At 56.4% G+C, this 27,987-nt stretch overlaps 2 protein-coding genes, 1 long non-coding RNA gene and 1 other non-coding gene across 7 annotated transcripts in view; 3 read left to right on the top strand and 1 right to left on the bottom strand.

Annotated features, from left to right (window-relative positions):
- The window catches only part of URM1 (ubiquitin related modifier 1), a 36,174-nt gene extending 19,260 nt beyond the window's left edge, over positions 1-16,914 (top strand). Inside the window, exons 4-5 of one of the 2 annotated variants that reach the window (XR_002737682.2) lie at positions 9,219-9,372; positions 16,353-16,914. The gene's annotated coding sequence lies outside the window, so the exon portion shown is untranslated. Of the gene's footprint in view, positions 1-9,218; positions 9,373-13,825; positions 15,369-16,352 lie in introns of those variants that run through there. The other variant, XR_006588477.1, reaches the window with a different exon arrangement.
- Positions 8,668-8,884, top strand: LOC111557682. The gene has a single exon (XR_002737912.1). It is a non-coding gene; the product is annotated as a small nucleolar RNA U3 (small nucleolar RNA).
- LOC123381470 lies at positions 10,304-13,832 on the bottom strand. The gene is made up of 2 exons (XR_006588479.1): positions 12,077-13,832; positions 10,304-10,744 (listed from the first exon to the last, which is right to left on the bottom strand). It is a non-coding gene; the product is annotated as an uncharacterized LOC123381470 (long non-coding RNA).
- A 136-nt stretch (positions 16,915-17,050) lies between the features above and the next one.
- On the top strand, positions 17,051-27,586 carry CERCAM (cerebral endothelial cell adhesion molecule). Of its 3 annotated transcripts, XM_011288391.4 has the most exons (14): positions 17,151-17,281; positions 18,271-18,342; positions 18,689-18,799; positions 18,974-19,091; positions 20,128-20,262; positions 20,366-20,570; positions 22,284-22,403; positions 22,739-22,815; positions 22,920-23,026; positions 23,845-23,977; positions 25,591-25,718; positions 25,859-26,062; positions 26,457-26,712; positions 27,041-27,586. In XM_011288391.4, exons 3-13 carry the CDS (start codon positions 18,726-18,728, stop codon positions 26,710-26,712), a joined length of 1,557 nt encoding a protein of 518 aa, XP_011286693.2. In that variant the 5' UTR covers positions 17,151-17,281; positions 18,271-18,342; positions 18,689-18,725; the 3' UTR covers positions 27,041-27,586. The 3 variants fall into 3 exon arrangements, with proteins under 3 accessions (XP_044898391.1, XP_011286695.3, XP_011286693.2); XM_045042456.1 differs by lacking the exon at positions 18,271-18,342 and having other exon boundaries at positions 17,051-17,281; positions 26,920-27,586; XM_011288393.3 differs by lacking the exon at positions 18,271-18,342 and having other exon boundaries at positions 17,051-17,281.
- Positions 27,587-27,987: the final 401 nt, after the last annotated feature.

Raw genomic sequence — 27,987 nt, forward strand, 5'->3', positions numbered from 1 at the left:
ATTGGTTTGTCTGTTCTCATTGGGACAAGAAGTGGGTCCTACTAATAATCTTCATGCCTCTGGAGCCTCGTACAGTGCCCCCCCCCCCCACCCATCATTGGATGTCCATTAAGCCATCAGTGGCTTAAACACGAATCGCATAAACTTCTTGGAGTTTCTTACAAAAAGTTGAAAAAATAAGGCTTCTGGGGAGTAGCACTTGAAGTCAGGGTTTCATAGGGAAGGAGCACTGCTAACCACGTCCCAGCTCCTGGGAATGAGCCGTCTGCTAATAATAATAGCCACAACAAATGTTTTCCGTGCCAAGCACTAAACACCTTTTTTTTTTTTTAATGTTTATTTATTTTTGAAGGAGAGAGACAGAGCGTGAGCGGGGGAGGGGCAGAGAGAGAGGGAGACACAGTCCGAAGCAGGTTCCAGGCTCTGGGCTGTCAGCATAGAGCCTGACGCAGGGCAGGGCTCGAACTCACAAGCTGTGAGATCTTGACCCGAGCCGAAGTCGCACGCCCAAGCGACTGAGCCACCCAGGCGCCCCAAGCACTAAACACTTTTAAGGACTTCTCACAACAACCTAGAAAGTAGTTAGCAGCCCCACTTTACAGATGAAGAAACTGAGACTGGCGGCAGTGAAGTCCCTAGCACCTAGCTGGCAGGTGATGGAGCCAGAGCGGGAACCCAGGGCTGTGGAGCTCGGTGCCCAGCCACTTCCAGCCTCGGCTCGGCAGAGATACCGAGGGGACTGATGGACATGCACACACAAAGTGCTGAGACCCAGGAGACACCCGAGTCTTCTTAAAAATCCAGCCCCAGCCCCAGCCCAGCCTGGCAGGAACACAACCTTGACGGAGCTGGCCAGAGAGGTCTCTGCTCGAGCGGAGAACTCCCAGGCCTCTTCGGAAAACCACATTCTACAATCTAATCAGCATTTTCCACCTCCGGAGTATGTCAGAGCTATTTAAAGCCATCCGTCCTGGGCAGAGAAGGGTCAGTTGGCTTCATCCTCAGGGAAACTGAGGAGCCAAGAAGGGTCTTATCACTAGTCATTGAAAAGATATTTCTGGAATGCCTACTGTGTGCTGGTCAGGGCTTCAGCAACGGGCAGTGTCCCCAAAGGCAGACCAGCAGGGGAGGAGACCCTAGTCCCCGGGAAGTGGGGAGTTAGGTGAAGGCGACAGGCCGCTGAGGCGAGCACTGTTCCAGGCAGAGGAAACGGCACGGCCAAGGCTAACAAGCAAGAAAGAACCGGGAGAGTGGGAAGGAGAGAAATTCGGCATGGCTGGAGCTCGGAGAGAAAGAGGAAGTGCCCGATAAAGCTGGGTTGACCCTGCGGGCCCTGTAGGACATTGGGAGGATTTGTGATTTTATCCTAAACACAGCGGGGATCCTGGAAGGTCTGACAAGTTCAGATTTACATTTTTAAAGGTTTGCTGGGGCTGTTGTGTAGACAATGGGGGTGGGGCGGGCGATGGGGCAAGCTGGATGACTGAGACCCAATGAGCTACTACTGCTGATTTGCAGGTGACAGCTGGTGGTGGCCTGAGATTAGGGGATGGCAGAGCAGGGTCCCAAACCGTGTTCTTGACAGGCAGGCGACCTCAGGCAGGTCACCTGGCAATGAATAACTTTTAGTGAGTATCTGAGGTGTACTCGGTGCCTGAGGCTGGTGGGGAGGACAAAGAGAAAGATGAGCCATCTGCTCTTGCCTCTCCAGAAGTATCCATCGAGGGGCATCAGGACACTTGATCTCGGCTCACGTCAGTCATTATCTTAAGGTTCTTGAGATTGAGCCCCACGTGGGGCTCCGTGCTGTCAGCACAGAGCCTGCTTGGGATTCTCTCTCTCCTCTCTCTGCCCCTCCCCTGCTTGCACTTGCTCTCTCTCTCTCTCTCTTTAAAAAAGGAAAAAAAAAAAAGTATCCGACCGGTAGACAAGTGGACACACAAGTAGCCAGCCAGTCCCCACGAAAGGAGCAGAACCAAAGGAAAACTCCTTCACGGAAGTATTAGCAAAGCTCTTGGGGATTATAGAAGACCAAGGGATGCATTCCAACAGGGAGGATGTGAGGAGTCTTCTGCAAGAGGCAGCATTGTCTTGGGCAAGTAGAGTTCAATAGACTGAACGAACTCTAGTTACTGCCTCTGTGAGATGGGGCCGTTGTGCCTGTCCAGCCTCCTTAGAGATGGCTCTGGTGTTGGGAGGACTCAAGCACTCCTTGTATTTTCTTGCAGTAAGATTTTACCATTGCCAGGGCACCTGGGTGGCTCAGTGAGTTGAGCATCTGACTCTTGATTTCGACTCAGATCACGAGCTCACGGTTTGTGAGATCGAGCCCCGTGTCTGCTTGGGATGCTCTCTCTCTTCCTGCCCCTCCCTGGCTCGCATGTGCACACATATTCTCTCTCTCAATATAAGTAAACTTCAAAAAAAAAAAAAAACATTTTATCGTTCCCTTCCAACACACACACACACACACACACACACACACACACACACACACACACACACACAGATACATGTTTGGGCTTATGCATGCATTCAACTGTTCCTAACCTCTGCTCTGCCTTCTCCCTTATTAAGATGAGCACTCAGGAAAGAGGTGACAGAGTTGTCCACACTGCCAATTAGGCATGCCCCATCCCCCAGGACTATCATTTTACCTAACACTGTGCCCAGCACAAAGGACATGCTCAGTAAATGTCTGTTGAATGAATGACGGAATGAATGCGTTATTGGAGTGATAATTAAATGAATAGGCGGACAGACAGACAGATGGATAAGAAAACAGCTGTTGGGACACTTGGCTGAGAGATGAAATGAGTAGATTGCCTGAGAGTATGAATGTAGCCAACCAGCTGAGGTTCTTTCTAGATGCAGAGCAGGAGACGTTGCTGTGGGTGGGCTCGCTGAAGTAGGGCTAGAAGTAGTTCATGCTGCAGCCTGGACTCCACGCTTCAGAAGCAGGCCCAGGACACGGAACGTGGCAGACACGTGCCTAAGGGAGCAGCTCTGGCGACGGGGCAGTCGGGCCGCACCTCTGTGCAGGATGTTTCCAACCTTGGAGTCCTGTCCCCAAATACTGCGATCCACCCTGGTTTCCGGGTGGCCCCAGGATGGAGGAAGGAGCCCTGCCACTGCTCAGCGTGCCTCCCCAAGCCAGGCCCTGCCTATACAGAGAGTTCTGGAAGAGCGGCCAGTGTTCCGGCATGGTGCTGGCCAAGTGGCCTGACTGCATAAATGAGCTGACGACCTGACATTTACCCATTCTCAGAAAATAACAAAGCCAGGCCACCGTCCCCACCCAGAGGGGATCCTAAGAACCCCCGCGCCTTGCATAGCACGTTTCAGTTTATAAAAGATGATGTTCCTGGCTGGCTCAGTCGGTAGACCACGCGACTCTTGATCTCAGGGTCATGAGTTCAAGTCCCACGTTGGGCGTGGAGCTTACTTTTAAAAAAAGGCGGGGGGGGGGGGCACCTGCGTGGCTCAGTCGGTTGAGCGTCCGACTTCGGCTCAGGTCATGATCTCGCGGTTTGTGAGTTCGAGCCCCCCGTCGGGCTCTGTGCTGACAGCTCAGAGCCTGGAGCCTGCTTCAGATTCTGTGTCCCCCTCTCTCTCTGCCCCACCTCTGTTTGTGCTCTGTCTCTCTCTTTCAAAAATGAATAAATTTTTTTAAAATAAATAAAAAAAAAAGACTTCCTCTCCAGGAGATGACAGGGCAGGGAAGCTCTCCAAATGAAAGCCGCCTCCACCCACCTGGGGTGCTTTATCCCATCACGCTGTGCTCTTGTCTCCATCACACATATCCTCTTCCTTCACCTGTTGTCTTATTTGTCCACTAAAATGTGAGCCCTATCCAGGCAGGGATATATATGTATACATACATATAGATAGATATGTATTTTTTTAAAGTTTATTTATCTTGAGAGAGAGAGAGAGAGAGAGAGAGAATCCCAAGCAGGCTCAGCGCTGTCAGTGTGGAGCCCGACCTGGGCCTTGAATGGTGAGATCATGACCTGCACTGAAATCTAGAGTCGGATGCTTAACCAAAATGATTGAGCCACCCAGGTGCCCCAACAGCCACCATATATTAAGCACTGGTGCTGGGCTAAGCACTTTTCATGATCGCTACAGCTTTGTGAAAACTGCCATCACTTGGCCCCATTTTACAAACCAGGAAACTGAGGCCCAGAGACGGGAAGCTACTCCCCCCAGGTACAGAGTTACTGAGTGACAGAGCCAGGTCTTCGACCCAAGTCTGTCTAACTGCAAAGCCCACGTTGTTAACCATGCCACCGTGATACCTGATACTCTGTTACCCCAGTACGCCGTGGGGATGAAGCCACTGGAAGTTAAGAGTTTGGACTGAGACCTATTGCCTGATTCCATTAAAAAAATTTTTTAACGTTTATTTTTGAAAGAGAGAGACAGACAGACAGGGAGCAAGGGAGGGGCAAAGAGAGAGGGAGACAGAATCTGAAGCAGGCTCCAGGCTCTGAGCTGTCAGCACAGAGCCCAACTAGGGGTCCAAACCCACGAACCATGAGATCATGACCTGAGCTGAAGTCCGACGCCCAACTGACTGAGCCACCCAGGCGCCCCGACAGCCTACATTTTAAATGGGCAATTGCATGGTGTGTGAGTTACATCTCAGTAAAGCTGCAGAGGAGAGAGGGGTGGGGGGAGGGCAAAATGGGTGAAGGGACGTGGGAGGTACGGGCTTCCAGTTATGAATGAGGAAGTCACGGGAATAAAAGGCACAACATAGGGAATATAGTTGATGATACTGTGATAGTGCTGTTGTATGGTGACAGATGGTAGCTGCACTTGTGGGGCAAAGAGTAACTGTAGAGACATTGAATCACTATGTTGTACACCTGAAACTAATGTCACAGTGTGTAACTACACTCGAGTAAAAAAAAAAAATCTTTGTTTTGAGCAAAAAGAGTTGCAGGGAGCGCCTGGCTGGCTCAGTGGGCAGAACATGCAACTCTTCGTCTTGGGGTCATGAGTTCAAGCCCCATGTTGGGGCTTAAAAAAATAAAATAAAGGGGCTCTTGGGTGACTCAGTCGGTTAAGCGTATGACTCTTGATTTCAGCTAAGGTCATGATCTCCGAGTTCATGAGTTAGAGGCCCGCGTCAGGATCTGGGCTGACAGTGTGGAGCTTGCCTGGGATTTTCTCTCTCTCTCTCTCTCTCTCTCTCTCTCTCTCTCTCTCTCTCTCTCTGTCCCTCCCCCACTTACACTCTCTCTCTCAAAATAAATACATACACTTTTAAAAAATGTGTACTTTAAAAAATAATAATAATAAATTCGTTAAAAAAGGGTTGCGGCTGAAGGGTCTCACCTGCCATTCACCTAAAAGTGCTTGGCAAGTCACTTCCTGTCTCTGAGTGGCAGTTTCCTAACCAGTAAAAATGGGAAAAATAAATGTCTCTTGGTGTTGATGTGAGCATTAAATGAGATAGTAATACGTGTCATTATCCCCATTTCATCGAGGAGGAAACTTAGGCCCAGAGAAGGGAAGTGACTTGGCCTGGATGTAGAGCTGGTGGGTGACAGGTGAGGGCTCTCCTGGGCCCCTTGACACTGCTTCTTTTAGCATTTCTGTAGACTGGATCTGTGCTCCCACCCATCCCCATCACTGCCACCACCCCCTTCCATCCTCCACTTTCTCTGGGGCTCTGAGTCTCCCCACTGTCCGAGCCCAGAGCGCACCGAGGTAGTGAGGTCCCCCTGGAGCACAGGACGCCCTCTCCCCAGCCCCCACCCTGCTCCCCTCCTGGGGCCATGATGCTGTCTTGCTTTTGCTTGTAATAAAGAAAATATCTCAGCTACCCTTCCACAGTTGCTTGGCAACCCCAAAGGGGGGTGGGGGGAGCCAAGGGGAGGAGGGAAGGGAGAGGACTCTGGAGCCAATCTGGAGACAAAGAGTAGGATTTCGGTGACATGGAGCCTGTTCTTAGTGCTAACCTGGCCTGGCCGGGAGGCGGGCAGGGGTGGGGGCTTCCTCCCACCCCAGCGGCTCACACCAATAAATATGCATTAGGGAAGTGGGCAGAGTTTTTCCCACAGACCTGAAAGGCCACAGCTGACCTTTCTACCCTCTTTATGTACCAACGTGACAGTCAGAGAGAGCAAAGAGCAGGACCCCCTGAGACGCCTCCCCCGTGGCCTTCTGACTTGGGGAAACTTTTCACCCTCCTCCTTCCCCTGGCCCCAGACCAGGTCACAGCCTGGCCTGGGCCCCTGTCCCAGGGGTTTCAGGTGGGAGTCTGGAGTTCCCAGCCTCAGGGTCGGCCTCAGGCCTTGTAGGCCTTGGTGGCACGGAGCCAGGCCTGAGGCTCTGGCTCAGCCTGTAAAGGCGCTTCCTGCCTCCTGGGCCAGTCTGCCTGTAGCTCCCCATATTGTGCCCCTCCCGCCCCACCTCTGCCTGAGGCCTCCTCCATTAGGAGCCCGTTCTTGTTCTTCGACCAGTCCCTTCCAGAGTACTCTGTTCCTCTCTCCTTTGGGGTGGGCCCCCTCTTCCCCAACCCCCCTACTTCTGCAGTGCCCTCCTTCAAAAACTAGGAAGCCCTCGAAGCTGCCGTTTCCCTGAAGCGAAGATGGCATTTGGGGGGTGCAAAGGAAGGAGGGTGGGGGTGGTGATCTCTCTCCCTGGTGCCCTGGCTTGCTGGCCGCAGGCCGGGGGGTGGAGAAAGTCTGCTCTGAATGGAGTCAGTGTAGAGACAGGAAAAGCAAACACCTCAGCCTGGGCCCTGCCGGCCTCTTTGGGGTGAGGTAGGATGGGGCAGGGGCCCAGGTTCATCTCAGCCTCTCCCGATCAGCCCTCTCCTGCTCCTGAGAGCCCATGGCTTCCTGGACCCCTGGCCCACAGCATCCAGAAAGGAAGTGGGTTTAGGGTCTGTGGACAAGCCCCCCAAGAGACACCTTCATCAGAACCTTTCCCTGCGCCACTGCCCAACCCCCAGCCAGTGCCCTTACTGCCCGGCAGATGCCAGGAAAATCTTTGCCTGGGAAGGGCAGTCTGGCACCTGAAGTCCTGCTTGCCCAGCCCTTCTCAGCAGCAGGAACTGGGTGGGAAGTCACTTTGTGCCAGAGACGGCCCCAGCAGTGCCATCTGCCTCCCGGGCCGAGGGGACCCCAAGATGCTCTGCCCAGGTGAGTTCTCCTCTGGCCCCATGACCAGAAAGTGAGGGAGGGGGAGGCTAGGACCATCCCCCACCCCCCAAGAATCTGTGACATTTTCCTCGCCCTCCGTGGTGCATCTCACCACCCTCTGTGGTGCGTGCGTCTCTGGCACTTGGGTGAGGGGAGCTGAAGGGAAGGATGGTTGAAGAGGCTGGAGGTGAAGTCTGAGGATGGAGAGACAGGAGGGGCTAGAGTCTGGGGAGCAGGACTCCTGGGCTCCAAGCCAATCTTTCGATTAGGCTTGTGGAATCACAGAGGCTCCTGTGATGGTCTCCTTTGAGCACTTCGATTCTAAAAGACTCTGGAATGAGCTCAGAGAGGGGCAGCAACTCATCCTGGGTGACACAGCCAAGTTGGCAGAGCTGGGACTCAAATCCACCAGGCTCCCTCAGCACCCCGAGGGCAGTACTGGTGGTACCCTGGGCACCACGCTTGGCCACCTCTCCTTCACTTTCCGAGCACGGCTTGGTCCCTCTGGATTTCAGGGGTGGAGAGGAGCAGACTCTGAACAGCACCTCCCAGGGCTTCCTTCCCTTTCCTGTCCTCTCCCAAGCCGGGCACCATGCCCAGGACTGGGCCACCCCTGTCACAATCTCCTCTGATTGCCCCTGGAATGCCATGGTTGGTCTTTGCCTTAGAGATCCCGAGAACAGGTCCCCTTTGCTCGCAGTGTCTAACCATAGTCCCTCGTGCTGTAATCGAAATCCAACCACTTCCTGGAAAACAAGTTCAACAGCTGATCGACTGCCACAGGCTCCTAGCAGTGCCCACCTTGAGGTGCCCTGGCTAAGGGACTTGGCTGCAAGGATCTTACTGAATAGAAACAGGCAGCCCTCACTGAGTCAGGCACTGTTCTGAGGACTTCTATGTACCTCACTGAATGGTCACCACACTCCTACAAGGTGAGTTCACTTTTACAGGTTGGAAAACCGAGGCACAGAATGTTGAAGTAACTCGTCCATGGACACGCTACCAGGAAAAATCAGAGTGGGGATTGGAACCCATAACCTGGCTCCAGAGCCAGGGGCCCTTAAATGTTCTATCCTGCTTCTTATTCTTAGGAGGTCTCCACCAGAGGTCATTTCGTCCAATCCCCTGCATCTGGGTGTCTGCCCAGGCCAACCTCTATTCACAGACAAGAATCAATCTCGTTTTTAAAAGCACCTGCTCCAAGGGTGGAATCCCCCCTGGGGGTAATCAGACATTTATTTATTCATAGCCTTCTGGCCTAGGAGGAGAGGCCCTCCCACCCAGAACTCCCCAGGGTCCAGCTGCCTCATTGCCCCTGTCCTTCCCACTGCGGTGTAATCAGAAGTGAGCCAGTCCTGCCTGGTGTCTCAGCTCCACAGACTCAACGCTGTGTGGCCCTGGACAAGTGGCTCAGCCTCTCTGAGCATCAGCTATCAGCTGTAAACAGGAGTTAATGACGCACCTGTTTTATGAGGTTGCTGAGTATTAAGCGATCAAAGGTGACGAAAAGACTGTTTCCAGGGGTCATTTCTATCCTCTGTCATTGACAGTTTCAGTTTCTCCAGTTTCTGGAACCCCAGAAAACACAAGAGAAGCAGGAGGCAGCCTTCTCTCCTGGATGTGAAACCAGCTTTTGGTGTTGCTTCTGCACCTGCCACTTGCCATCGATAATTGTCCTTCTCTTCCTTTGGGAGAGCAGGAGAGAGAGGATGTCACTGAGTGGTCTCTGTCATTTAAAAAAAAAAAAATGAAATCCAGAAAGGGGTTAGTGATCACCATGCCTGGCACCTGCTGTGAAATGCTCAGAATAAAGTGGTGAATACTTCTCACTATCACCACCATCATCATGGAAATCCGTCTGTTCGTAAGATAAGAGCCTCATGCTTTGGGCCTTATAGTTTAGCCTCCTCATTACAGATGGGGAAACTGAGGCCCGGAATGGGGAAGGACTTGCTCAGGGTCACCTGGCAAATTGGTGGCAGAGCAGGAAGGAGCTCCCAGGCCCCCCCCCCCATCCACAGTGGAATCACCATCCCTTCTCCTTCGCTCCCTCCCCAGCTCAGGCCCTCCTCCGGGGAGCCCCCTGGGTCCAGCACCCTGGCACCCAGTCTGGTCCAGGCAGAGCCCAGGAGAGAAGTCGCAGTGCTAGGAGGAGTAGGCGCAGAAGCCGTCGCGTTCTCAGCCCTGGCTCTTTGTCTGCTGCTTTGTGATGGTAAGTGCTCCCCCTAAATCAGTTCTGTGACACTGTTATTGTTGCCCAGGGCGCAAGAGTCTAAACTTTTCCCCTGAGGTCAAGAATGTGGCCGGTCCCCAAGCCGCCAGGAGCAGGGGCCTGGGTGGCTGGGGGTGGGGCTGGGGCCTCACCCCGAGCTGGGGCGAGATGTGGAGGGGAGGGGGTCAGCGGGAACAAAACGCTTTGAAATGCCTCCTCTCCATCACTGCCAACATTGTCCGCTGCCCGCGGGGGGCCTGGCACCGCCTCGCCGGGGCTCCGGCCCCCAGCCCTGGCCAGGCCCGGCCCGGCATCTGAAAATGGACAGAAGGTTATTGTCCCTCTTCGCGGTCCTTTGTCTGCCCCAGTTCCAGATGTCTAGGCTGGGACCAGGGAGCTGACCCATGGTGGGCAGGGGGGGAGAGGACAAAGGGGGAGAGCACGGGTCACTGCATCCTGAGGGGTCGTTCCCAGACCCTGAGATCCCACCCAGCCATGGCCCAGTCACCTTCTGGGCTGTCTCAGCCCTGGGATTGTCCCTGTTCCCTTGTCCCTTCTCCCCCTCCCACCAGACCAGGTTCGGGCCACAGGAAGGAAGGCCACAGGGGTGCAGGAGTTAAGTGCAGGAGGCCTTGGGATCCCCACAGCTTTACTCCAGTAATTGTGATCTTGGGCAAGTTGTATCTCCCTTGCAGCCTGCTGTCCCCATGGAGGGAGGTTCCACAGACCAGGGTCCAGAGCCTTATGTGCCAGCTCCATACTGGGTGTGGGGGTGCACAGTGCTAGGTGGGCCACTCAGATCCTTCCAGATTATGGTTAGCGGTCACAACAGTAAGGGGTGATACTTCCCACCCCTCTCTGGGTTGGGTGTGGGCTAACCACCTCACCTGCATTATCACCATCCTTTCACAACAAAATCGAAGACACAGAATATTGTTCTCACGTCCATTTTCCAGTTTTGGACCGTGACACTGAGATGTAAAGTCACTCGCCCAAAGCCAGGATGCCAAGAACAGCAAAGCTGGGATTCTAGCCCAGGCTGACCCGCAGCCACCCAGAGGAATGATGGGCTAATAAATACTTGGAAGGTATTGAGCACAGAGCCTGGCATGGCTCCGGGAGCCGGTGGTAACTCCGCCCGTCAGTGATCCCATTTCACAGACGGTGCTACCGATACCCAGATACCTTTCCTGGTGGGGTCGGGGGGAGTGCGGCGGGCAAGGAGCTCAGGGAGAAACTTCAATAGCAACGGCAACAGCGATTCCAGAACCGCCAGGACTGGCCGGATAGCGGCAGGCAGACCAGTTTCAAACGCCAATTCTGCTTGGGCTCGGGCAAGCAACTTACACTGGCCATGCCTCAGTTTCTCCATCTGTAAAATGAAAACATTCCCGACGTCACAGGAATGTGGTGAAAATGAAACTAGATAATACGTTGAAAGTACTCAGCACAATGCCTGGCACACAGCAGTTAATGATAGCTATTATTATTCTTATTACTGTTGTTATTATTCTGAACCAATTTGTCCCTTTGAAACTTCCTCTCACCTGGGGTCACCTGAGGACAAGGCTCCAGGAGAGGAGGGGATGTCAGGTTAGCAGCTGTTGAGGGGGTGGGCATAGCAAGGCTTGGTCTTCTTGGGGGGTCTCTGGAAGTCTTGCAACAGGCTACTCCCACGGGGTGGGGGCTGGGGTGGTGGATGTAGGAGGGAGCTGGCTGGGCCCAGAGGAGTTAACAGCTCCCAGGCCCTGGCCCAGTGGGGCTGCCACGCTGCAGCCCCAGCCACAGCAACAATTTTCGCAGAGCTGCTTCCTGATGGGCAAAACAGCTGGCTACCCGGGGAAAACAGCTGGCCTAGCCCCAGCTTCCTGAGGACAGAGGCAGAGCCTCAGAGGAGGACAGCTCCACATCTGGGGTCCTGGGAGATGAGGGCATGGCCAAGAGGGAGAGGGTGGTCCTCTGGAGTGGGTGTGGGCGTTGGGTGGGACCCCTGGAGATGAGAGGGTGTGGGCGGATTCTTGGAGCAGAGGCCAAGGTATGCTAGGTCTAAGCAGAATGGGCAGAGTGACTCCAGCTGGGCAAGGGGTCTCAGTCTCCCCTCAAAGAGGAAAGATGAGGGGCAGGGGAGCCGATGGGGGTCGAGCCTGCACTCAGCCCTGGGTCCTCTTGGAACCGGGCTCGGAACTGAGCTAGGAAGGAGCACAGGCGGGTCTCCTGGACTCCTGTCTACCGAGCTGCACCCAGGATCAGAAGCAGGGCATGGGCCCCTCCTCTGGCCAGGATGCTGGGCTCCTTTGGCCACAAAGCAGGACAGGGGCCCAGAGAGCCCCCAACCCAGGAGACGTGAAGCTGGCAGCTGGTAAGAGCTCCATCCAAGCAACCTCCCTGCCGTGGGCCCCTGTTCCTAGCTTGCTTGGCTGCCAGGCTGTGAGGACCCCCAACCTTGAGGCTCTGTCTGGGCCCTGGGGTTCCCCCAGGCTGCCCCCACCCATTGGCAGGGAAGAAGCACCTGAGACCTCACATGAGGTTGGGCAGGGTAGGCGGAGGGTTAACACGGGTGTAACCAGAGTCCACTGGACCAGAGCCACCTGCCTGGGCTTCTGACCCCCAAGTCCACAGGCCAGACACCCCTAGGTTCTTTCTGACCAAGGGGGCTTCTCTAGCCCACCTTCCCAACCTTCAGGAAGAGGGGGTCGGCCCCTACCTTGGGTGTGCCAGCCTCAGAGCCCCTCTCCCTGATGAAGGCCATCCTGCAAAGCCTTTGCCAGCGGACAGGCCTTGGAGCAGAGGCTCCCAGCGGGGAAGAAGGCGCAGGGGAGGGGGACAATTCTTCCGGGGTCTCTAGCTCCCAAAGCCAGACTGAAGCCTAAGGCGCTGGCGCCACCACCTGGCTCTGCCCAGAACCACAATGGCTGAGGGATGGGTGTGAGGATTCTGGGAGTCCGGGTGGGGTCCGGGGAGCCCAGAGCCCAGTTAAATGTTGGCCCAGGGTGGTCTGGACCTATTCAGCAAGAAGGGCCCAAACCATCTTTTGTTTTGTTTTGTTTTTTCCCAGGCATAGAGTCTACATGACCCCGAGAATGAGGCCATAGGCCCCATAGGACAGCAGCTTCAAAGTTTAGCCCGCATCAAAACCGCCTGGCAGCCTTGTGGCTTTAACGTCCGCTCCCACAGTTTCTGACTCTGTGGGTGTGGGGAGGGGCCTAGGAATTTGCATTTGTAACAATGTCCAGGTGCGGCTGATGCTGGCTGGTCTGGGGACCATGCTCCGACAACCACTGCTTTAGCATTTCTGTGGATCTGGCCCGCTATTACCTCTGTAGAGTATGTCCTGTTATTATATCTGGGGGCCAAAAAAATTAGTGGAAGTACAGGTGCATGATCAGCCCATCTCAGCCCGTGACCCACCATATTTCTACTGAGAGCCCACCTTAGGTCCGGCTGGCCCTGCTCTAGGGCTGGGGATAAAATGGTAAACGGGATGGACAGGTCCCCGCCTCAGAACTGACAGCCAGGAGGGTCTGGCATGTGATCTTCCCACCTGGGAGTCTAAAAGGCAGCTCGAAAGAAGGTCCAGACAGACCCCGAGTCACAGTCTACCAGCTTCATCTCAGGTCTTCCCCGTTCAGTAACTAGCCCACCAGCCAGTCCAGCTGCAAGCCCCGAGTCACCCAGATTCCTCACTCTGTCTCCCGCATGGAATCCCACAAGGCAGGGGCTCTGCCTCCATAGTGCGTCTGCTCTCTGCCCACCGTCATCTGTCTCTCTGAATGTGATCTCCTCCTTCCCTCCTTGCCCCCCTGGCCCACCCTCTGCGTGGCAGCCAGAACAATTTTTTAAGGCATTATCACATCACTTCTCTGCTTACCCTCTCCAATGTCTTCCTTTTTTTTTTAATTTTTAGTGTTTATTTTTAAGAGAGAGACAGAGTGTGAGTGGAGGAGGGGCAGAGAGAGAGAGGGAGACACAGAATCTGAAGCAGGGTCCAGGCTCCGAGGGGGTCAGCACAGAGCCCGATGCGGGACTCGAACTCAGGAACTGTGATATCATGACCTGAGCCAAACTTGAATACTCAACGTACTGAGCCCCCCAGGCACTCCCAAGTGTCCTCCTGTTGCACTTAAAACACATCCAAAATCCTGATGCAGCTTTAAGGCCCTGGGTGGTCCTCACCTCTTCCCATACTCCCTTGCTCCCTGGGCTCCAACCACTGGCCTCCTTGCTTGTTCCCCCCGCAGGATCTTGGCCCAACCTGTCCCCTCCAGGTGGAACACTCTTCTGCTAGAACTGCCCTGAGCAGGCTCCCCTTGTGCCCTGAAATAACTTCGATGTTGCCCCCCGCCCCCAGCTACTCTCTGTTCTTATGAACTGGTTTTATTTTGTTCATAGCACTACTATTCTTTGAAACTATTGGTTTATCAGTTTGTTTATTTCCTGTCTGTGCCCTCACCAGAATGCGAGCACCCTAGAAGCAGAGATTGTCTTATGTACTATGTGCTCCATAAATACTTGCTGAATGAATGGGATTATAGAGGATGCCATGGCAGGGTAAGTCCCCCAGACATGACATGGGGAAGGTTTTCCAGAGGAAGTTAGTTGAAGGCTGAGACAGGAGGGCCTATAGAAGTTTGGGCGGAGAAAAAACAAACAAACAAAAGGATGTCGGACAGTCCTAAAGCATGGCGTGTTCAGGAAAACTGTACATAGTCCAAATCGGCTTGAGCAGATTAGAGGAGAGGGGAGGTCAGAGGAGTCAGAGAAGTGTCACATAGGCCACGCAGGGCCTCGCTGCTCTGTGAGGGGTTTGAGCCCTATACTGAGGGCAGTGCGCAGTCCCTGAAGGGTGTTAACCCAGGGCATTTAGAAAGAGTGGCTGAGGGCAGAATGGTTTCTAGGGAGAAAATGTGGGGGGCAGGTCTCTGGGAGATGCTGTGGGCCAGGTGAGTGGTACTGGTACACCGGTCGAGCGGCAGAGCAGAAGGAAAGAGGTGGCCAAGTGCCAGGGATATTGAGGAGGTGGTTTTGCCAGGATGAGGTGATGGAGTAGGTTGAGAGAGGGATGCGGCATCAGTGACACCCAGCTCTCCAGCTTGAAGGACCAGGTGGCAGAGGTGCCATTCTCTAAATTGGGGAGGCCACCAGAGGGGGAGATGTTGGGGGGAAAGGGTAGCATTCTGTTTTGAGCAAATGGAATCTTGGGGCACTTGGCTGGCTCAGTCGGCAGAACATGTGACTCTTGATCTCAAGGTTGTAAGGCTGAGCCCTACCCCTGAGTGTAGAGTTTAACACACACACACACACACACGCACACACACACAATGTGGGTCCAAATGGGTAGTGGAGACACTTGCGGTTTTCCAGAAAGACAGAGTGGCCCACGTGGTCAGCTGCTGAAGAGAACCCTCTTCTTGGTTGAGGAGGTAATATCCTTTGTGGGGAGTGGCCAGGAGGACTCTGGTCTTGACAGGAGCAGTTTGGCGGAACAGAGATGAGGAAGGGACCCTTGGAGCAAAGCACAGATCCTAGTTCAAGGGGTTTGGAGGGAGAGAGAGAGATACGACTGTGGCTGGGGGCCCGCAAACAGCTTGGTGTTTTCCTGTTTTAAACTGGGGGAGATTCAAGTCCTCTGGAATGTCAAAGGAAGCACCCAGAAGAGAGGGAGGCTGATGATTCCAGGAAGGGCAAGGGCATTTAGAGCTTAGGGGCCTTTCCATCCTGAGGAGGGGGTACCTCTTCCCGCGGTACCAGGCAGTGAGAGCTGCGGTAGGCTTGGGGGAAGGGGATGGAGGTTTGCAGGCTGGAAATGAGAGTTCCCAGGTGAGGGCTTCTCTTTTCTCCCAAAAGTATCAGGGAGATCCTCCTGGAGCAGAGATTGCAGAAGCTGTGACATGCCACTGAGGAGAGGAGGCAGGAGCAGCACAGGGGAAACGGCCCGTTGGGCCTGGTCAGAATCCAGTGGAGAGTGGAAATCCTGTCTGCAGTAGCCCCAACATGCCGAAAAGCAAGACGGTTATAGGGTTTTCCCGGGCAGGGTTGATGGGAGAACCCACAGGCAAGGGAGTCAGTGACAGGCTGGATCACTTGATGGACTGGGGAGAGAGGAAAGGGACAATGGGAGGGGTCAATGCATTCAGAGGAGAAGGAGGAGAATTGAGGAGGAGGAGTTGAGGCTGGAGAAGAATTTGGAAACCCCTGTGACCAGCAGGATGGACAGAGGCTCTGGGATGACTCCAGGATGGGAGAGGTGGGGCACACTGCTTCCTTTTAGAAATGGAATCCCCATTCTGGGGCTGGGAGTGCCTTCTGGCCAGAGGCTACCACGCAAGGGAAGGGACTCTCCCAGAGGACCTCAGACCTTTCATTGTAGGACCACTGGCCACCTAGAAGCTTTGGAGTGGGTGGGGCTGGAGACCAGGACTCCAGGGTTCAATGCCCCCACAGGTTGCCCCATCTTCAGGCAAGTCCATTCCTTGCTGGTTCCCCACCCTTCCCCCCTCAGCAGAGTTAGTGTGTATAGGCTTAGCCCTCTTCCCTGACCCTGGAAAGAGACTGAAGGGAGACCCAAAGGAGCCATAGGAAAGTAGGCCTTTACGGTGGGGAGGGGAGGTGAATGGAAGGGGAGCTTGGCTTCTTCTCCAGTGCTTTCAGCCGCAGCAATTCTTCCCGGGCCAGGCTCCATGCCAAGAGAAGCTTGGAGTGCATTCATTCCTTGCAAACCCACCCAGAGGAGGACCAGAGGTGAACCAGAGAAAGTGATACTGAGCTGGAACCTGCCGCTGGTGCCTTCAGGCCCCTCCCTTTCCTGCCCTCTCCTAAGAGAAGCTGGAGCCCCCTTCCCATCTCAGCTGGGGCCTCAGGACCCCGACTCTGCCCCAGGGGAGGCTATACCTCCTGCTTCGTACGTGGCTGGGTCAAGGTGCGGGCTCTGGGGTTCCCCCTAGCTCTACACTTAGCCTGAGAGTGGCTTTGCTCTCTTAAAGGGCCGCAGCGCCGCCGGCGCTGGCGGCGGAGGCGAGGACAACGACGCGTGGAAGACGCGGCGCTCGGGACGCAGCTGGATGGCGCGCCCAGGGCCGGGGGACCCCCGCCCCGCCCCCCAAGCCGGGAGTCGCCGCGCAGGTCTGAGAAGTTCCGCATGGGCCCGCCAGAGGGCGCCCGGGGGCGGGGGCGGGGCGGGAACCGGGGAGCCCGGCTAGGGCCGCTGCCGGTCGGTCGCGCCCCGCGGGGCTGCGACTGGGGTCCGAGGGTCGGATGGGTGGCCAGGGATTCCGGACTCAGGGGCGCCGGGCGCTCAGTGGAGCCGGATTCCGGGGGCTGAACGCTCCGGGCTTCGGAGTGGGGCGTTCTCAGGCACCAGGGCGGCTCGGAGGCCGTCCCCCGGGACCCTCCCCTCTGCCTCCCTTCCCCCCGCTGGCGCCCAGCCGGGAGGGCGCTGCCCCTGGGTCGCGAGTGCGGCGGGTCTCCGGGTCCTGGTCCTCCGCTGCCCCTGGCGGAGGAGAGGGCACTTGAGAATCGGCGCGTAGCGGGTGGGAAGGGGAGCCCACTCTTCGGGGGTACGCTCCCCCCACCCTCTCCGGCCGCCTCGGCCCCGCCCCGGCCCCGGGCCCCGCCCCGGCCCGGCCGCACCGCCCACTCCCCTCGGCCGGGCCAGAGCCCCGGGGGCCGCTGCCGCCGCCGCCGCCGCCGCCGCCGCCGCCGCCCGAGCGCCCGCCATGCGCGCCGCCCCCGCCGCCCCGCTGCTCCAGCTGCTGCTCCTGCTGGGGGCGAGGCTCCAGGCTGCGGGAGTCGTGGAGCCACCACTGCCCGCCGTGGTCCTTACCATCCTGGCCCGCAATGCCGAGCACTCACTGCCCCACTACCTGGGCGCGCTGGAGCGGCTGGACTACCCCCGGGCCAGGCTGGCCCTCTGGTGAGAGAGACTGGGCATTGGCACCCTCTGGGCATGTACCCCCGGGTCCCACGGACAGCCTCCACCCCAGATGGGCTCGTCTGCTCGTCCAGACAACACCCAGACAGGCCCCTCCCCTGGCAGACAGGCCCTCCGCAGTCGCGAGCCCCTGGAAAGAACCCCTTATCCCCTTGGCTCTGCGGACTGACCTCTGAGGACTTAGGTTGACCCCGAAACACTCACCCCGGCCCCTACTCCTCCAATGGGGACCTCCTCTGGGTTTAAGTGGGGTCCTCTTGCCCTAGCTTCAGAGCCCAAACTTAAGCCCCGTGGGCCCTGTGATTGGCTTGACCTGGAGTGGAGCAGACAGGAACAGCTGGCCTTCCCTGGGTCCCCACGTGGCAGGGATCAGCAGGACTGGGGGATCCTGGGGAGCAGGTGAGGGTGCTATCAGTCTGGTTCCATGCTGCTCTGCAGAGGGGTCAGAACTGCTCCTTCTCTGGGCAGGTCCCAGCCTCTCTGTGGAGGGTGTGGGTCCTGCCATCCGAGGGCAGAGCCCCTTCCCTAGAATCTCTCCCCCAGCCGTCCCCACAGGGCGCTGGAATCAGAGGCCACAGTCTGTGGAAGCCAGAACAGGGAGGAGTCCCAAGCTGAGGTTGGGGATAAACCGAGAGAAATGACAAACTACCCCCCACAACACACCAAAGTTGGGCTTGGGGTGGAGCATGGCCTGGGGAGGCGGCCCACAATGACCACAGTTTGGGAGTTAGTTAGTTCCCACCCCGCCAAGACATGACACGTAGTTAGTCCTCACTTCTGGGGAACTGGCTTAAAGGGGCAGGATCACCTAAAACCTAGGGTCTTGGCCGAGCCCTCTGCGTCCCCCTCTGTCCTGGGAGTCCCTTCCACAGAGGAGAGGTTATGCTCTGTGGTAAGGGAGCTCCGTCCCATCAGCCCTTCTCAGGGGATGTTCAGAGCATGGCTTGGTCCTTATTACAACTTTCGGGCAGGGGAGGCAGCAGCTCTTCTGTCCAGTCCTGAGACGGGGAAGGGACTGACCTGTCTCCTGGCGAGGACGGAAGGTATTGGGGGCACGTGGCAGGTGTGTTCCTCAGAGTCGAGGTACTTTTTCTTTCAAATGCATTCGTATCCTGTCGTCTCAGCCCATGAGCCACGCAGGACAGCTTACAGTTACGGAGGCAGAAAGTGAAGCCCAGGGACCGATGGGACTTGCCTGAGGTCCCGCAGTGGGTCACAGACCTGTGACTGGGACCCGGCTGCTTGCCTTACTCTGTAGAACACCTCCTTCCGCTGCAGCACCCAAGGGTCTAGCCTCACAGGTGCTGGTGCTCCAGGGGTCACAGCTGCCTCGGGGTTTGGCTCCTCCGTGGCTCCACCCCCTCACCCTTCTTCCTCCCGTGTCCCCAGGTGTGCCACGGACCACAACACGGACAACACCACACAGATGCTGCAGGAGTGGCTAGCCGCTGTGGGTGATGACTATGCAGCTGTGGTCTGGAGGCCTGAGGGGACGCCCAGGTGGTGATCTCAGGGGCAAGGTTCTTGGGGAGATGGGCAATAGCTATAACCTAGAGAGGAAAGGGGACAGCCCCAAGCCACAGCCTTCAGGCCAGGGCTCTGTCCGCTGCTCTGCAGAGACGAGGACCACATGTACCTGCCCCAGGGGAACATCTCGTCTCTTTACCCTCTCAGGTCCTACCCAGATGAAGAGGGTCCCAAGCACTGGACCAAAGAAAGGCACCAGTTTCTGATGGAGTTGAAACAGGAAGCCCTGACCTTTGCCAGGGACTGGGGGGCTGACTACATCCTGGTAAGAAAGCCTGGCTACGATGGGGAGTTTCCCTCAGGCGGCGGTATCAGTCCCTGATAGACATCTTGCTGTGACTTGACAAACCTGTAGGCAGGCTGGACCCTCCAGCTAGCAACCGGGGTCAGAACCCAGACCAGATATTGAGCTTGGATCCCCATGTTTGAGTTCACATTAGCTACTAAGCCTGGATCCCTGAGACAGATTGCAGGGTATATACTGAGCCTAGATTCCTAGAGCCCAGAGTATAAACTGAGCCTGGTTCCCTGGACTAGAACTCAGAGTAGGTCTTTGACTCTACTAAGTCAAATCTAAGTCAGATCTAAAATAAAGTTCTCACGGGGCACCTGGGTGGCTCAGTGAGTTAAGCGTCTCACTTTGGCTCAGGTCATGATCTCACAGTTTGGGAGTTCGAACCCTGCATCAGGTTCTGAGCTGATGAGCCCCTCTCGACAGCTGAGAGCCTGAAGCCTGCTTCAGATTCTGTTTCCGTCTCTCTCTGTCCCTCCCCTGCTCATGCTCTTTCTCTCTCAAAAATATATTTTTTTTCTAAGTTTATTTATTTTTGAGAGAGAGAGAGAGAGTGTGAGTGGGGGAAGGGCAGATAGAGAGGGAGAGAGAGAATCCCAAGCAGGCTCCATGCTGCCAGCGCAGAGCCCGATGCGGGGCTTGAACCCATAAAATCATGAGATCATGACCTGAGCTGAAACCAAGAGCCAGACGTGCAACCGACTGAGCCACCCAGGCACCCCCCTCTCTCTCAAAAATATAAATGAACATTAAAAAATGTTTAAGTAAAGTTCTTAGATCAGCAACTCAGGTTTAACCCCTGGACCCAATCCATGAACCAGTGCTCCAGACTAGATCCTTGGTCCAGAAACAAACTTACCTTGTTTATAGGTTCGAACTTTCTAACGGAAACCCTTCGGATCCCAGGAGATATGTGGGGTCTCTGGCAATCCAGAGGGATCCCACTCAGTGAATCCTTGGGGGTGTAGCCCAGACAAGGCTGGGACCTGTGACAGCCACCTCCCAAAAGTTTGCAGATACAGACAACATTCTGACCAACAACCAGACACTGAGGCTTCTGATAGAGCAGCGGCTGCCCGTGGTGGCCCCCATGCTGGACTCCCAGACCTACTACTCCAATTTCTGGTGTGGGATCACCCCCCAGGTAAGGCTGGGATGGAGGCCTCAGGTCTGTGGGCCATGGCGGGGGAGCAGTGCTCTGGGGAGGACGGGCCGCTGTCATAGCTCAGAGCAACCCTTTTCCCCAGGGCTATTACCGCCGCACAGCCGACTACTTCCCCACCAAGAACCGCCAACGCCGGGGCTGCTTCCGTGTCCCCATGGTCCATTCCACCTTCCTGGTATCCTTGCGGGCTGAGGGAGCAGCCCAACTCGCCTTCTACCCCCCTCACCCCAACTACACCTGGCCTTTCGACGATATCATCGTCTTCGCCTACTCCTGCCAGGCTGCTGGTGAGGACCAGCTCTCTGTGAGCATTCCTGGAGACCTCTGGGCCTTTGCACATGCTGTTCCCTCTGCTTTGCACACCCTTCTCCAGTCTCCAGTTCATCCTGTTAAACTCTTGTTGGTCCAGGTCGTAGCCTTTCTTGAGCCCGCTGTGCCAGTAGGCTAGATGTCCTTCTTCTGGATTCCTGGTACTTTCATGTATTGGTTCATTAGGCAAATGTTTATGGAGCACCTACCATGTGCCAGGCACTGGGGAGACAGTGGTGAGTAAACTCAGGCAGCCTCTGCCCTCCTGGAACCTCCAGTCCAGTCAGTCCAAGGAGCTCACAAATCAATGTGCAATCACAGCCATGACAGGAAGGAATGTTTCTTGATTCTAGGTGCTCAGGGAGCTTAGACCAGAATAGATCTGGTCAGGGAAGGCTTCCTGGAGGGTATGAACTTTGAGGCTGAGATCTAAAATATGGGAAAGCATCAATAAGAGCAAGAAAGAGCATTTCAGGCAATGGGACCGGCAAGTGCAAAGGCCCTGTGGTAGCAGGGAACGTAAGAAGGCAGGTGACAGGAACCCAATAAGTGAGGGAGACATGGTACAGGCTGAGGCAGGGACCAGCCTATGTGGACCTGACCAGCAAGCATCTGGTCTTCAGCCTGAGAACATTGGGCAGCCAGGAACACTCTGATGTTGGCATTATTTTTAAAATGGAAATTACTGGAGAGTGTTTGGGCTGAATTGGGCTAAATCCAGTCCTGAGAAAGAGTCAGAGATGGGAGTGAGACAGAGACACCAGTGTTGAAAAGAGAATCTTAAGAAGAGACTAATTCGGGGAGAATGAGAAGCGACCGTCTAATCCAGAAGTGCCGTACGTGAGCAAGCGGGCTGCCAACAGTGGGCAGAGGGGAAAGTGTGGTAATTGGCTTTTTCATGCAAGGGGTATTGGTGGAGTCCGTTGCAGACAGGCAAGACAGGAAATCTTACCAAGTGCAAAAAGTGAGCGAAGGGAAAACAGAGTCATGGAAAATCCGTGAGAAGAAGCGGAAGTGTTCCCTCGCTTTTCCAAGGCTACCGCTGTTTCAAGGGGCAGCCGCTGGAAGGAATTTTGTAATGGGGTTTTGTCTGTATCATTCAGGCTTCCGGCGCCCAGCTACTGAGTCCCTGCTCTGGACCAGGCTCTGTGCTCCCTGCTGGGCATGGGGTTGACTTTTAAGTAAATACCGTGCGCCTGTCGCTAAAGAGTTCGCAGTCCATACGAGATAAAAGGGAAATAAGTAATTACAATAAAGGTGACAAATATTGAAGAAATAGGAAAGGTGGAGGGCAGCGCGGGCGGGGCAGGAGGTGTGGGGTTGCTTAGAGGGGTCTGGGCACAAGGTGATGGTGCCGGATCCAGGCGGGGCAGCAGGGACGGGCATAGGTGGGGGAGCTTTAGCGGGTGGGGTGGGGCTGGCCTGGCCCGACGGCTGTGGTCAGGTGGGAGTTTGTCTGCTCCTCCCTCCCCAGGATGCTCACCACCATCCCCCAGCACCCAGCTGGTACTCTAGACACATCTGTTGAATGAATAAACCATCTCAGCAGAAGGGTCCCTTGGATACTGTTTGAGTAAAGCCCTTTCTCCCTCCAGCCCCACGGTTGGGACACTGAGTCCCCAAGAAGACACGTGCTTTGGGTTCTGAGAGCCCTGCCCCGCCTGCAGCACCCACCCAGCCTCTCTCCACAGGAGTCGCGGTCCACGTGTGCAACAAGCACCGTTATGGGTACATGAACGTGCCTGTGAAATCCCACCAGGGGCTGGAGGACGAGAAGGTCAACTTCATCCACCTGATCTTGGAGGCGCTAGGTGAGGGCTGGGAGATGGGGTGCTAGCCGGCTGCCACTGTTCCCTGCCACCCCCTGTGCCCCTTCTCCCAGGCCCTGGACCTGACTGGGCAGTGGGCTTGGGGTCTCAGCCTTACCTCTAATTCATTCCTCGTCTCTGGGCAAGTCCTTTTCCCCGCTGGGCCTCATTGTCCCCATCTCTACAATGAAGGCAGGTGAACTCTATGATCTCTGAGGGCTCTTCCTGCTGGGTGTTCTGCCGAGGGGGCAAAAATGAAGTGGGGGGCTAGGACTCCAGGGTCACTGCTGACAAGAGCCAGTAGGGATTCATGATTAGGGGGTACTTTTCTTCTGCAGTGGACGGGCCCCCCATGTGGGCCTCAGCTCACGTGTCCCGGCCCCCAAAGAAACCCAGCAAAATGGGGTTTGATGAGGTAAGTCCCCTCAGCCCACAGGAGCGGGGTGAAGAGGTGGGTGGGCTCTCCCCTCCCTCTGCACCCACCCCCGACTCTGCACCCACCTCCCCTTCCTCCTCCAGGTCTTTGTCATCAGCCTGGCCCGCCGGCCCGACCGCCGGGAACGCATGCTGAGCTCGCTCTGGGAGATGGAGATATCTGGACGCGTGGTGGATGCTGTGGATGGCCGGTGAGTCTCCCTGGGGGTGGGGCCCTGGGCGCTGAGGGAGCAGTGTGGTCCCTTGGAGCCCCCTAGGAATGGGGAGAGCAGACAAATGAATTGAGTGTTAGCTGTTCCAGGAGGTACTCAAACAGGGCCTGAGTCATTGTGTCATAGAGAACCCCAGGGCAGACCCCGATAGGACAGGATGGCCTCCTTCAGCCTACTGGAGGGAGGAGAGTACGGTGGTTAAGGCCCAGAATCTGGAGCCCCAAGGCTCGCGCTCCAGCTCTGTCACTTACCAGCTGGGTGACCTCTGGCAAGTTACCGCCACCTCTCAGCCCTGCTGTGTGAATGGCAGACAATTGTGTCTCCCTTTTAGGACTTGTAAGGGCTCAGTGAGGATTTTGCACAGGGCCTGACACATAGTAAGTATTCCAAAAATTAGGCGTCTTTATTATTATCAGGCTTATTCTTTTCCATCTTGGACTTAGGTCCCTGATGGGTGGGGGTGGGAGCGGGCCAGTCACGTGGCCCTGGGAAACCAGAGGTCACACGGCTGCACTTGCCCACTGCTGTTTGCCACTTACACCCCCACCCCCACCCCCCGCCCTTCAGATGGCAGGATGTCCATCTTTTCCCTGGGCATCTGCCCAAGGAGTAGATACCGTGTTCCCCACATTCATTCTGGGGAACATCTTCTGACAGCTTCAGGCCACATGAAGCAGTAACAAGGCTGACATCTCCTTCAAACTAAACTCCAGGGTGCCCCCAACAGGCACAGGCGAGGCGCCCCTGGATGGGTCCCTGGCGGGCACCCCGTACCCCATTAGTCCCGTCTCCCTCAGGACCCTCAACAGCAGTATCATGAGGAACCTCGGCGTGGACCTGCTCCCTGGCTACCAGGACCCCTACTCAGGCCGCACACTGACCAAGGGCGAGGTGGGCTGCTTCCTCAGCCACTACTCCATCTGGGAGGAGGTGAGGAACCCCCTTTTGGCCCACACCCCCCCCAGGCAGAGAGGGGCCACCCTACTCACTGCTCTGTGCTCAGCACCCAAGGGAATCCCTGGGTGAATTCATATATTTTTAAACACCTGGCCGGCAGCTTTTTTGTTTTTAATTTTTTTTAATGTTTATTTATTTTTGAGAGAGAGAGACAGAGTGTGAGTGGGCAAGGGGCAGAGAGAGAGAGACACACACACACAGAATCCAAAATAGGCTCCAGGCTCTGAGCTGTCAGCACAGAGCCTGACGCGGGGCTTGAGCTCACGAACCGAAAGATCATGACCTGAGCTGAAGTCTGACGCTTAACCGATTGAGCCACCCAGGCGCCCCAAGACCTGGCCTGCAGCTTTAAACTGTGTTCATCCCTGTACCTTATTCATTCTGTCATCTCTGTTGAGCACCTCCTGTGTGCTAGGAGATATTCTGCTCTGAGAATACGGAGACAAAACAAAACAAAACAAAACAAAAAAAAGGCCTTTCTGGTTCTCTTGGGGCTCAGGGACCAGAGGAGGGCACAGAAACCGAGGAAGAACCAAGCTTGCCATGGAGGGTAGATGTACAGGCTTGTCCTAGAGTGTGGACCAGCCTACATTCCTGGACTGATGTGGGGTCAGGGTGGCATTGAAGGGCAGTGAGAAGAGCCTTCTGGGCAGAGGAAAACAGTGGAGCAAAGGCCCTGAGGCAGGAAGGAACTGTATGTTCAGAAGTGGGAAGAAGAAAGGCCTGGGACTTGGCCAGGAGGACTCAGCTTAGGGCTGCCGGTATGGGCACCAGTGAGAGGTCACTGCCTGGCCACTGAGGAGGGACGAGGGGACTGGCCCTGCAAGGGGACGGTGCCCCCTCCAGGAGGCAGCACCCAGGCCCACTTCTTGTTTTTATTTTCTACTGCAGCCAAAATATGTGCATGTGAGCTCATATTTCTGTTTGTCTCCCTCTGTCTCTGAGCAGATTGAGACTGTCTCTGAACGTGACTTCTATTTCACCGTTGACTGTGCTGATTTCATGTTCTTTTCACATTTCCAGAAGTTACAAAAAGTACTTTTCCTTAGGGATCGTGGGGGCTAGGGTCTTTCTTTAGAAAAGTCCAGAAGGCCTGGTGAGGAACTGGGCCTGGAGTCCAGTAGATGAAGGTTCAGATCCCAGTTCTGCTACGGGCTGTGTCCTTGGACAAGTGGTCATACCTCCCTGTGTCTCCGTCTCCTTACTACAGTACAGGGACGTCGTGTGTCCTGCCTCTCGAGGGTCCCTGGGATAAGCAGTAGTTTTGTGGCCCCTGGGGTATGGCAGCGCTCTGTGAATACAGCAAAGGTTATGATGGCTGTCATGATTCTACTTGAAGATTCTACCTCAGGGGAGGGGGGCCTGGGGGGCCTTGAATGCCAGAGCGAGATGTTGGAATTTCAGTCCCCAGGCGGTGGGAGCCCCAGCAGGCTTTGGAGCAGCTGAGTGACTGACATGGCCAGGGCTGAACCTTTGGCATATAACTCAGGCCAGGGAGAGTCAGTCATTGTCAGGCAGGTGGAAGGGGACAGCCTGAATCTAAAGAGCCATCCCCCTGTGTTGTGTCCCCTTCCCCCACACCACAGGTGGCTGCCAGGGGCCTGGCCCAGGTCCTAGTGTTTGAGGACGATGTGCGCTTTGAGAGCAACTTCAGGGGGCGACTGGAGCGGCTTATGGAGGAGGTGGAGGCAGAGAAGCTCCTGTGGGACCTGATGTAGGCAGCCTGCGCCTCCAGGGGCAGGGGAGAGGGACGGCCTCCCCACCGAGCCTGGCCTGTGGGATGCAACTGGGGAAGGGGTCCTCTGACACCCTAGGACCTACAGTGACTCCCGGGCCCCTTGGTGTCGCCCATAGCTACCTGGGCCGGAAGCAGGTGAACCCTGAGCAAGAGGCAGCCGTGGGGGGGCTGCCACACCTGGTGGTGGCCGGGTACTCCTACTGGACGCTGGCGTATGTCTTGAGCCTGGCGGGTGCTCGCAAGCTGCTGGCCTCCCAGCCCCTGCGCCGAATGCTGCCTGTGGACGAGTTCCTACCCATCATGTTTGACCAGCACCCCAAGTGAGTCTCCGGTGGGGGCAGGGCAGGGTCACCTGACCCCGGGGAGCCTACCTCCACAAGCATGAAGTCCCCTCGCTGGGCGGCTGGGGAGACGGAGGCTGGCGAGGCTGAGTCACTAATGCGAGGTCACCAAGGAGTAGCCCAGCCAAGCTTTGGAGTCAGACCAACCGAGGTGTAAACTTTGTGCTGCCGTGTGGTTTTTAGTCAAGCCACTTCTCTGTTCTGAGCCTCAGTTTCCCCGTCTGGAAAATGGAGACGACAGAAACTCCGCTTCTGGAGTTTGTCCTGAGGTCTTGAGGGGGAGGGCAGTGAGGGGCTTCGGGCAGGTGAGGTGCCCGGGCTCCAGGCAGGGGCCCCACCTCAGCCCTCCTGAGCCTTCCCCCCCGCCTCACAGTGAGCAGTACAAGGCGCACTTCTGGCCACGGGACCTGCGTGCCTTCTCTGCTCGGCCCCTGCTCGCTGCTCCCACCCACTACGCAGGGGACGCCGAGTGGCTCAGCGACACGGAGACATCCTCACCCTGGGACGATGACAGCGGCCGCATCATCAGCTGGAGTGGCTCTCACAAGACGCTGCGTGGCCCCCCCCTGGACCTGGCTGGCAGCAGCGGGCACAGTCTCCACCCCCACCACCCTCGGGACGAGCTCTAGGTGAGGGCGGGGCTGGGAAGAGCCCCTCCGCCTCCCCTCCGCCGCCGCCGTGTGCCTCGGTTTTCTCTCCCCCACAGGCTGACTGCATCGGGGTCTCTGTGTTCCCCTTCTCAGCCTGCCTTCTCCCCTCCCTCCCTCTCTCCCTCCCTCCCTCCCTCCGGCTCTGTCTCTGTGTGTGGCTCCCTGCATTTCTGTGTCCACCTCAAGCTTTCTCTCCCTGCCTGTCTCTGTCTCTCGGACCTTCTCTGTGTCTTCTCCTGTTTCTGCCTCTGCATATCCCACTCCCGTTCTTTCTCTTTCTCTCTTCTCGCCCCTTCTGTCCCACCAGGTCCAGGCAGTGACTCCAGAAGAGCTCTCAGGAGCAGGCCGCAGCTGGCCAGGGAGCGGACCTGGAGATCACTGGCAGGAGCCGCCACCAGAAGCCACAGACCCCATAGAGACCCGACTGTCACCTTAGGCATGGCCACTCTGCCCTCTGGCCCCACCTTACGTGGGGAGAAACCACTCAGAGATGGGTCCCCTTCCCCGAAGTTCACGTAGCAAAAGGGCAGGGCTCCCAGGCCCTCTCACCCTCCTGACTCAGGATCTGGGGTGGGGGGGAAGGTGGGGGGCTCCCCAGCCTTCAGTTCCAGGCTGGGCCGACACCAGGAGCCCTGCCTTCCCCGCAGACCCAACTGCTGGGGCCCCTCTGCCATCTTCTACCTCCACCTCAGTCCCCTCCCCACTCGACGCCTGGGTCTCACCTGCCTGGGCCCACCCTCTCCCCTGGCCAGTGGGAAGTACAGGGGGGGGGGGGTGAGAGGAGGGCCCTTGCAGACTTGGTGCCCAGCACATGGTAGGCCCTCAATAAAAGCCAGCTGGTATGTGCACTTTATATGTCTAACTCCTGGATGAGCCTCTTTGTGTGTCACGAGGTCTGGGAGGGAAGGGTTCCCACCAAGGGTGCCCATGTGGAGGTGTCATGGCTGAGCAGTTGGAGAAGCAGAGAGAGGAGGGCAGCCTGGAGGAGGAGTCAGGCTGACTGGGCATGACCATCTCCTTGCCTGGTGATCTGGTGTGGATGCCATCCCTCCCTGGGTCTTAGTCTGGTGGTGAAATGGACATGGAAGAGAAGTGTCGTGGCCGGGTGGGTATGGAATGGCCCGGCCCGGCCCACAGTGAATGCTTACCCTTTGGGGCTGTCGTGGGCATCACTGGCCTCACCCTGCTGGTCAGGGGCGGGGGGGGGGGCAGTGCGCCCAGACCCGGGGCTGCTGAGCCTCCTTCCCTTTGAAT

The sequence above is a fragment of the Felis catus genome, chromosome D4, assembly GCF_018350175.1.
Source record: "Felis catus isolate Fca126 chromosome D4, F.catus_Fca126_mat1.0, whole genome shotgun sequence".
In the NCBI taxonomy this organism is placed as follows: Eukaryota; Metazoa; Chordata; class Mammalia; order Carnivora; family Felidae; genus Felis; species Felis catus.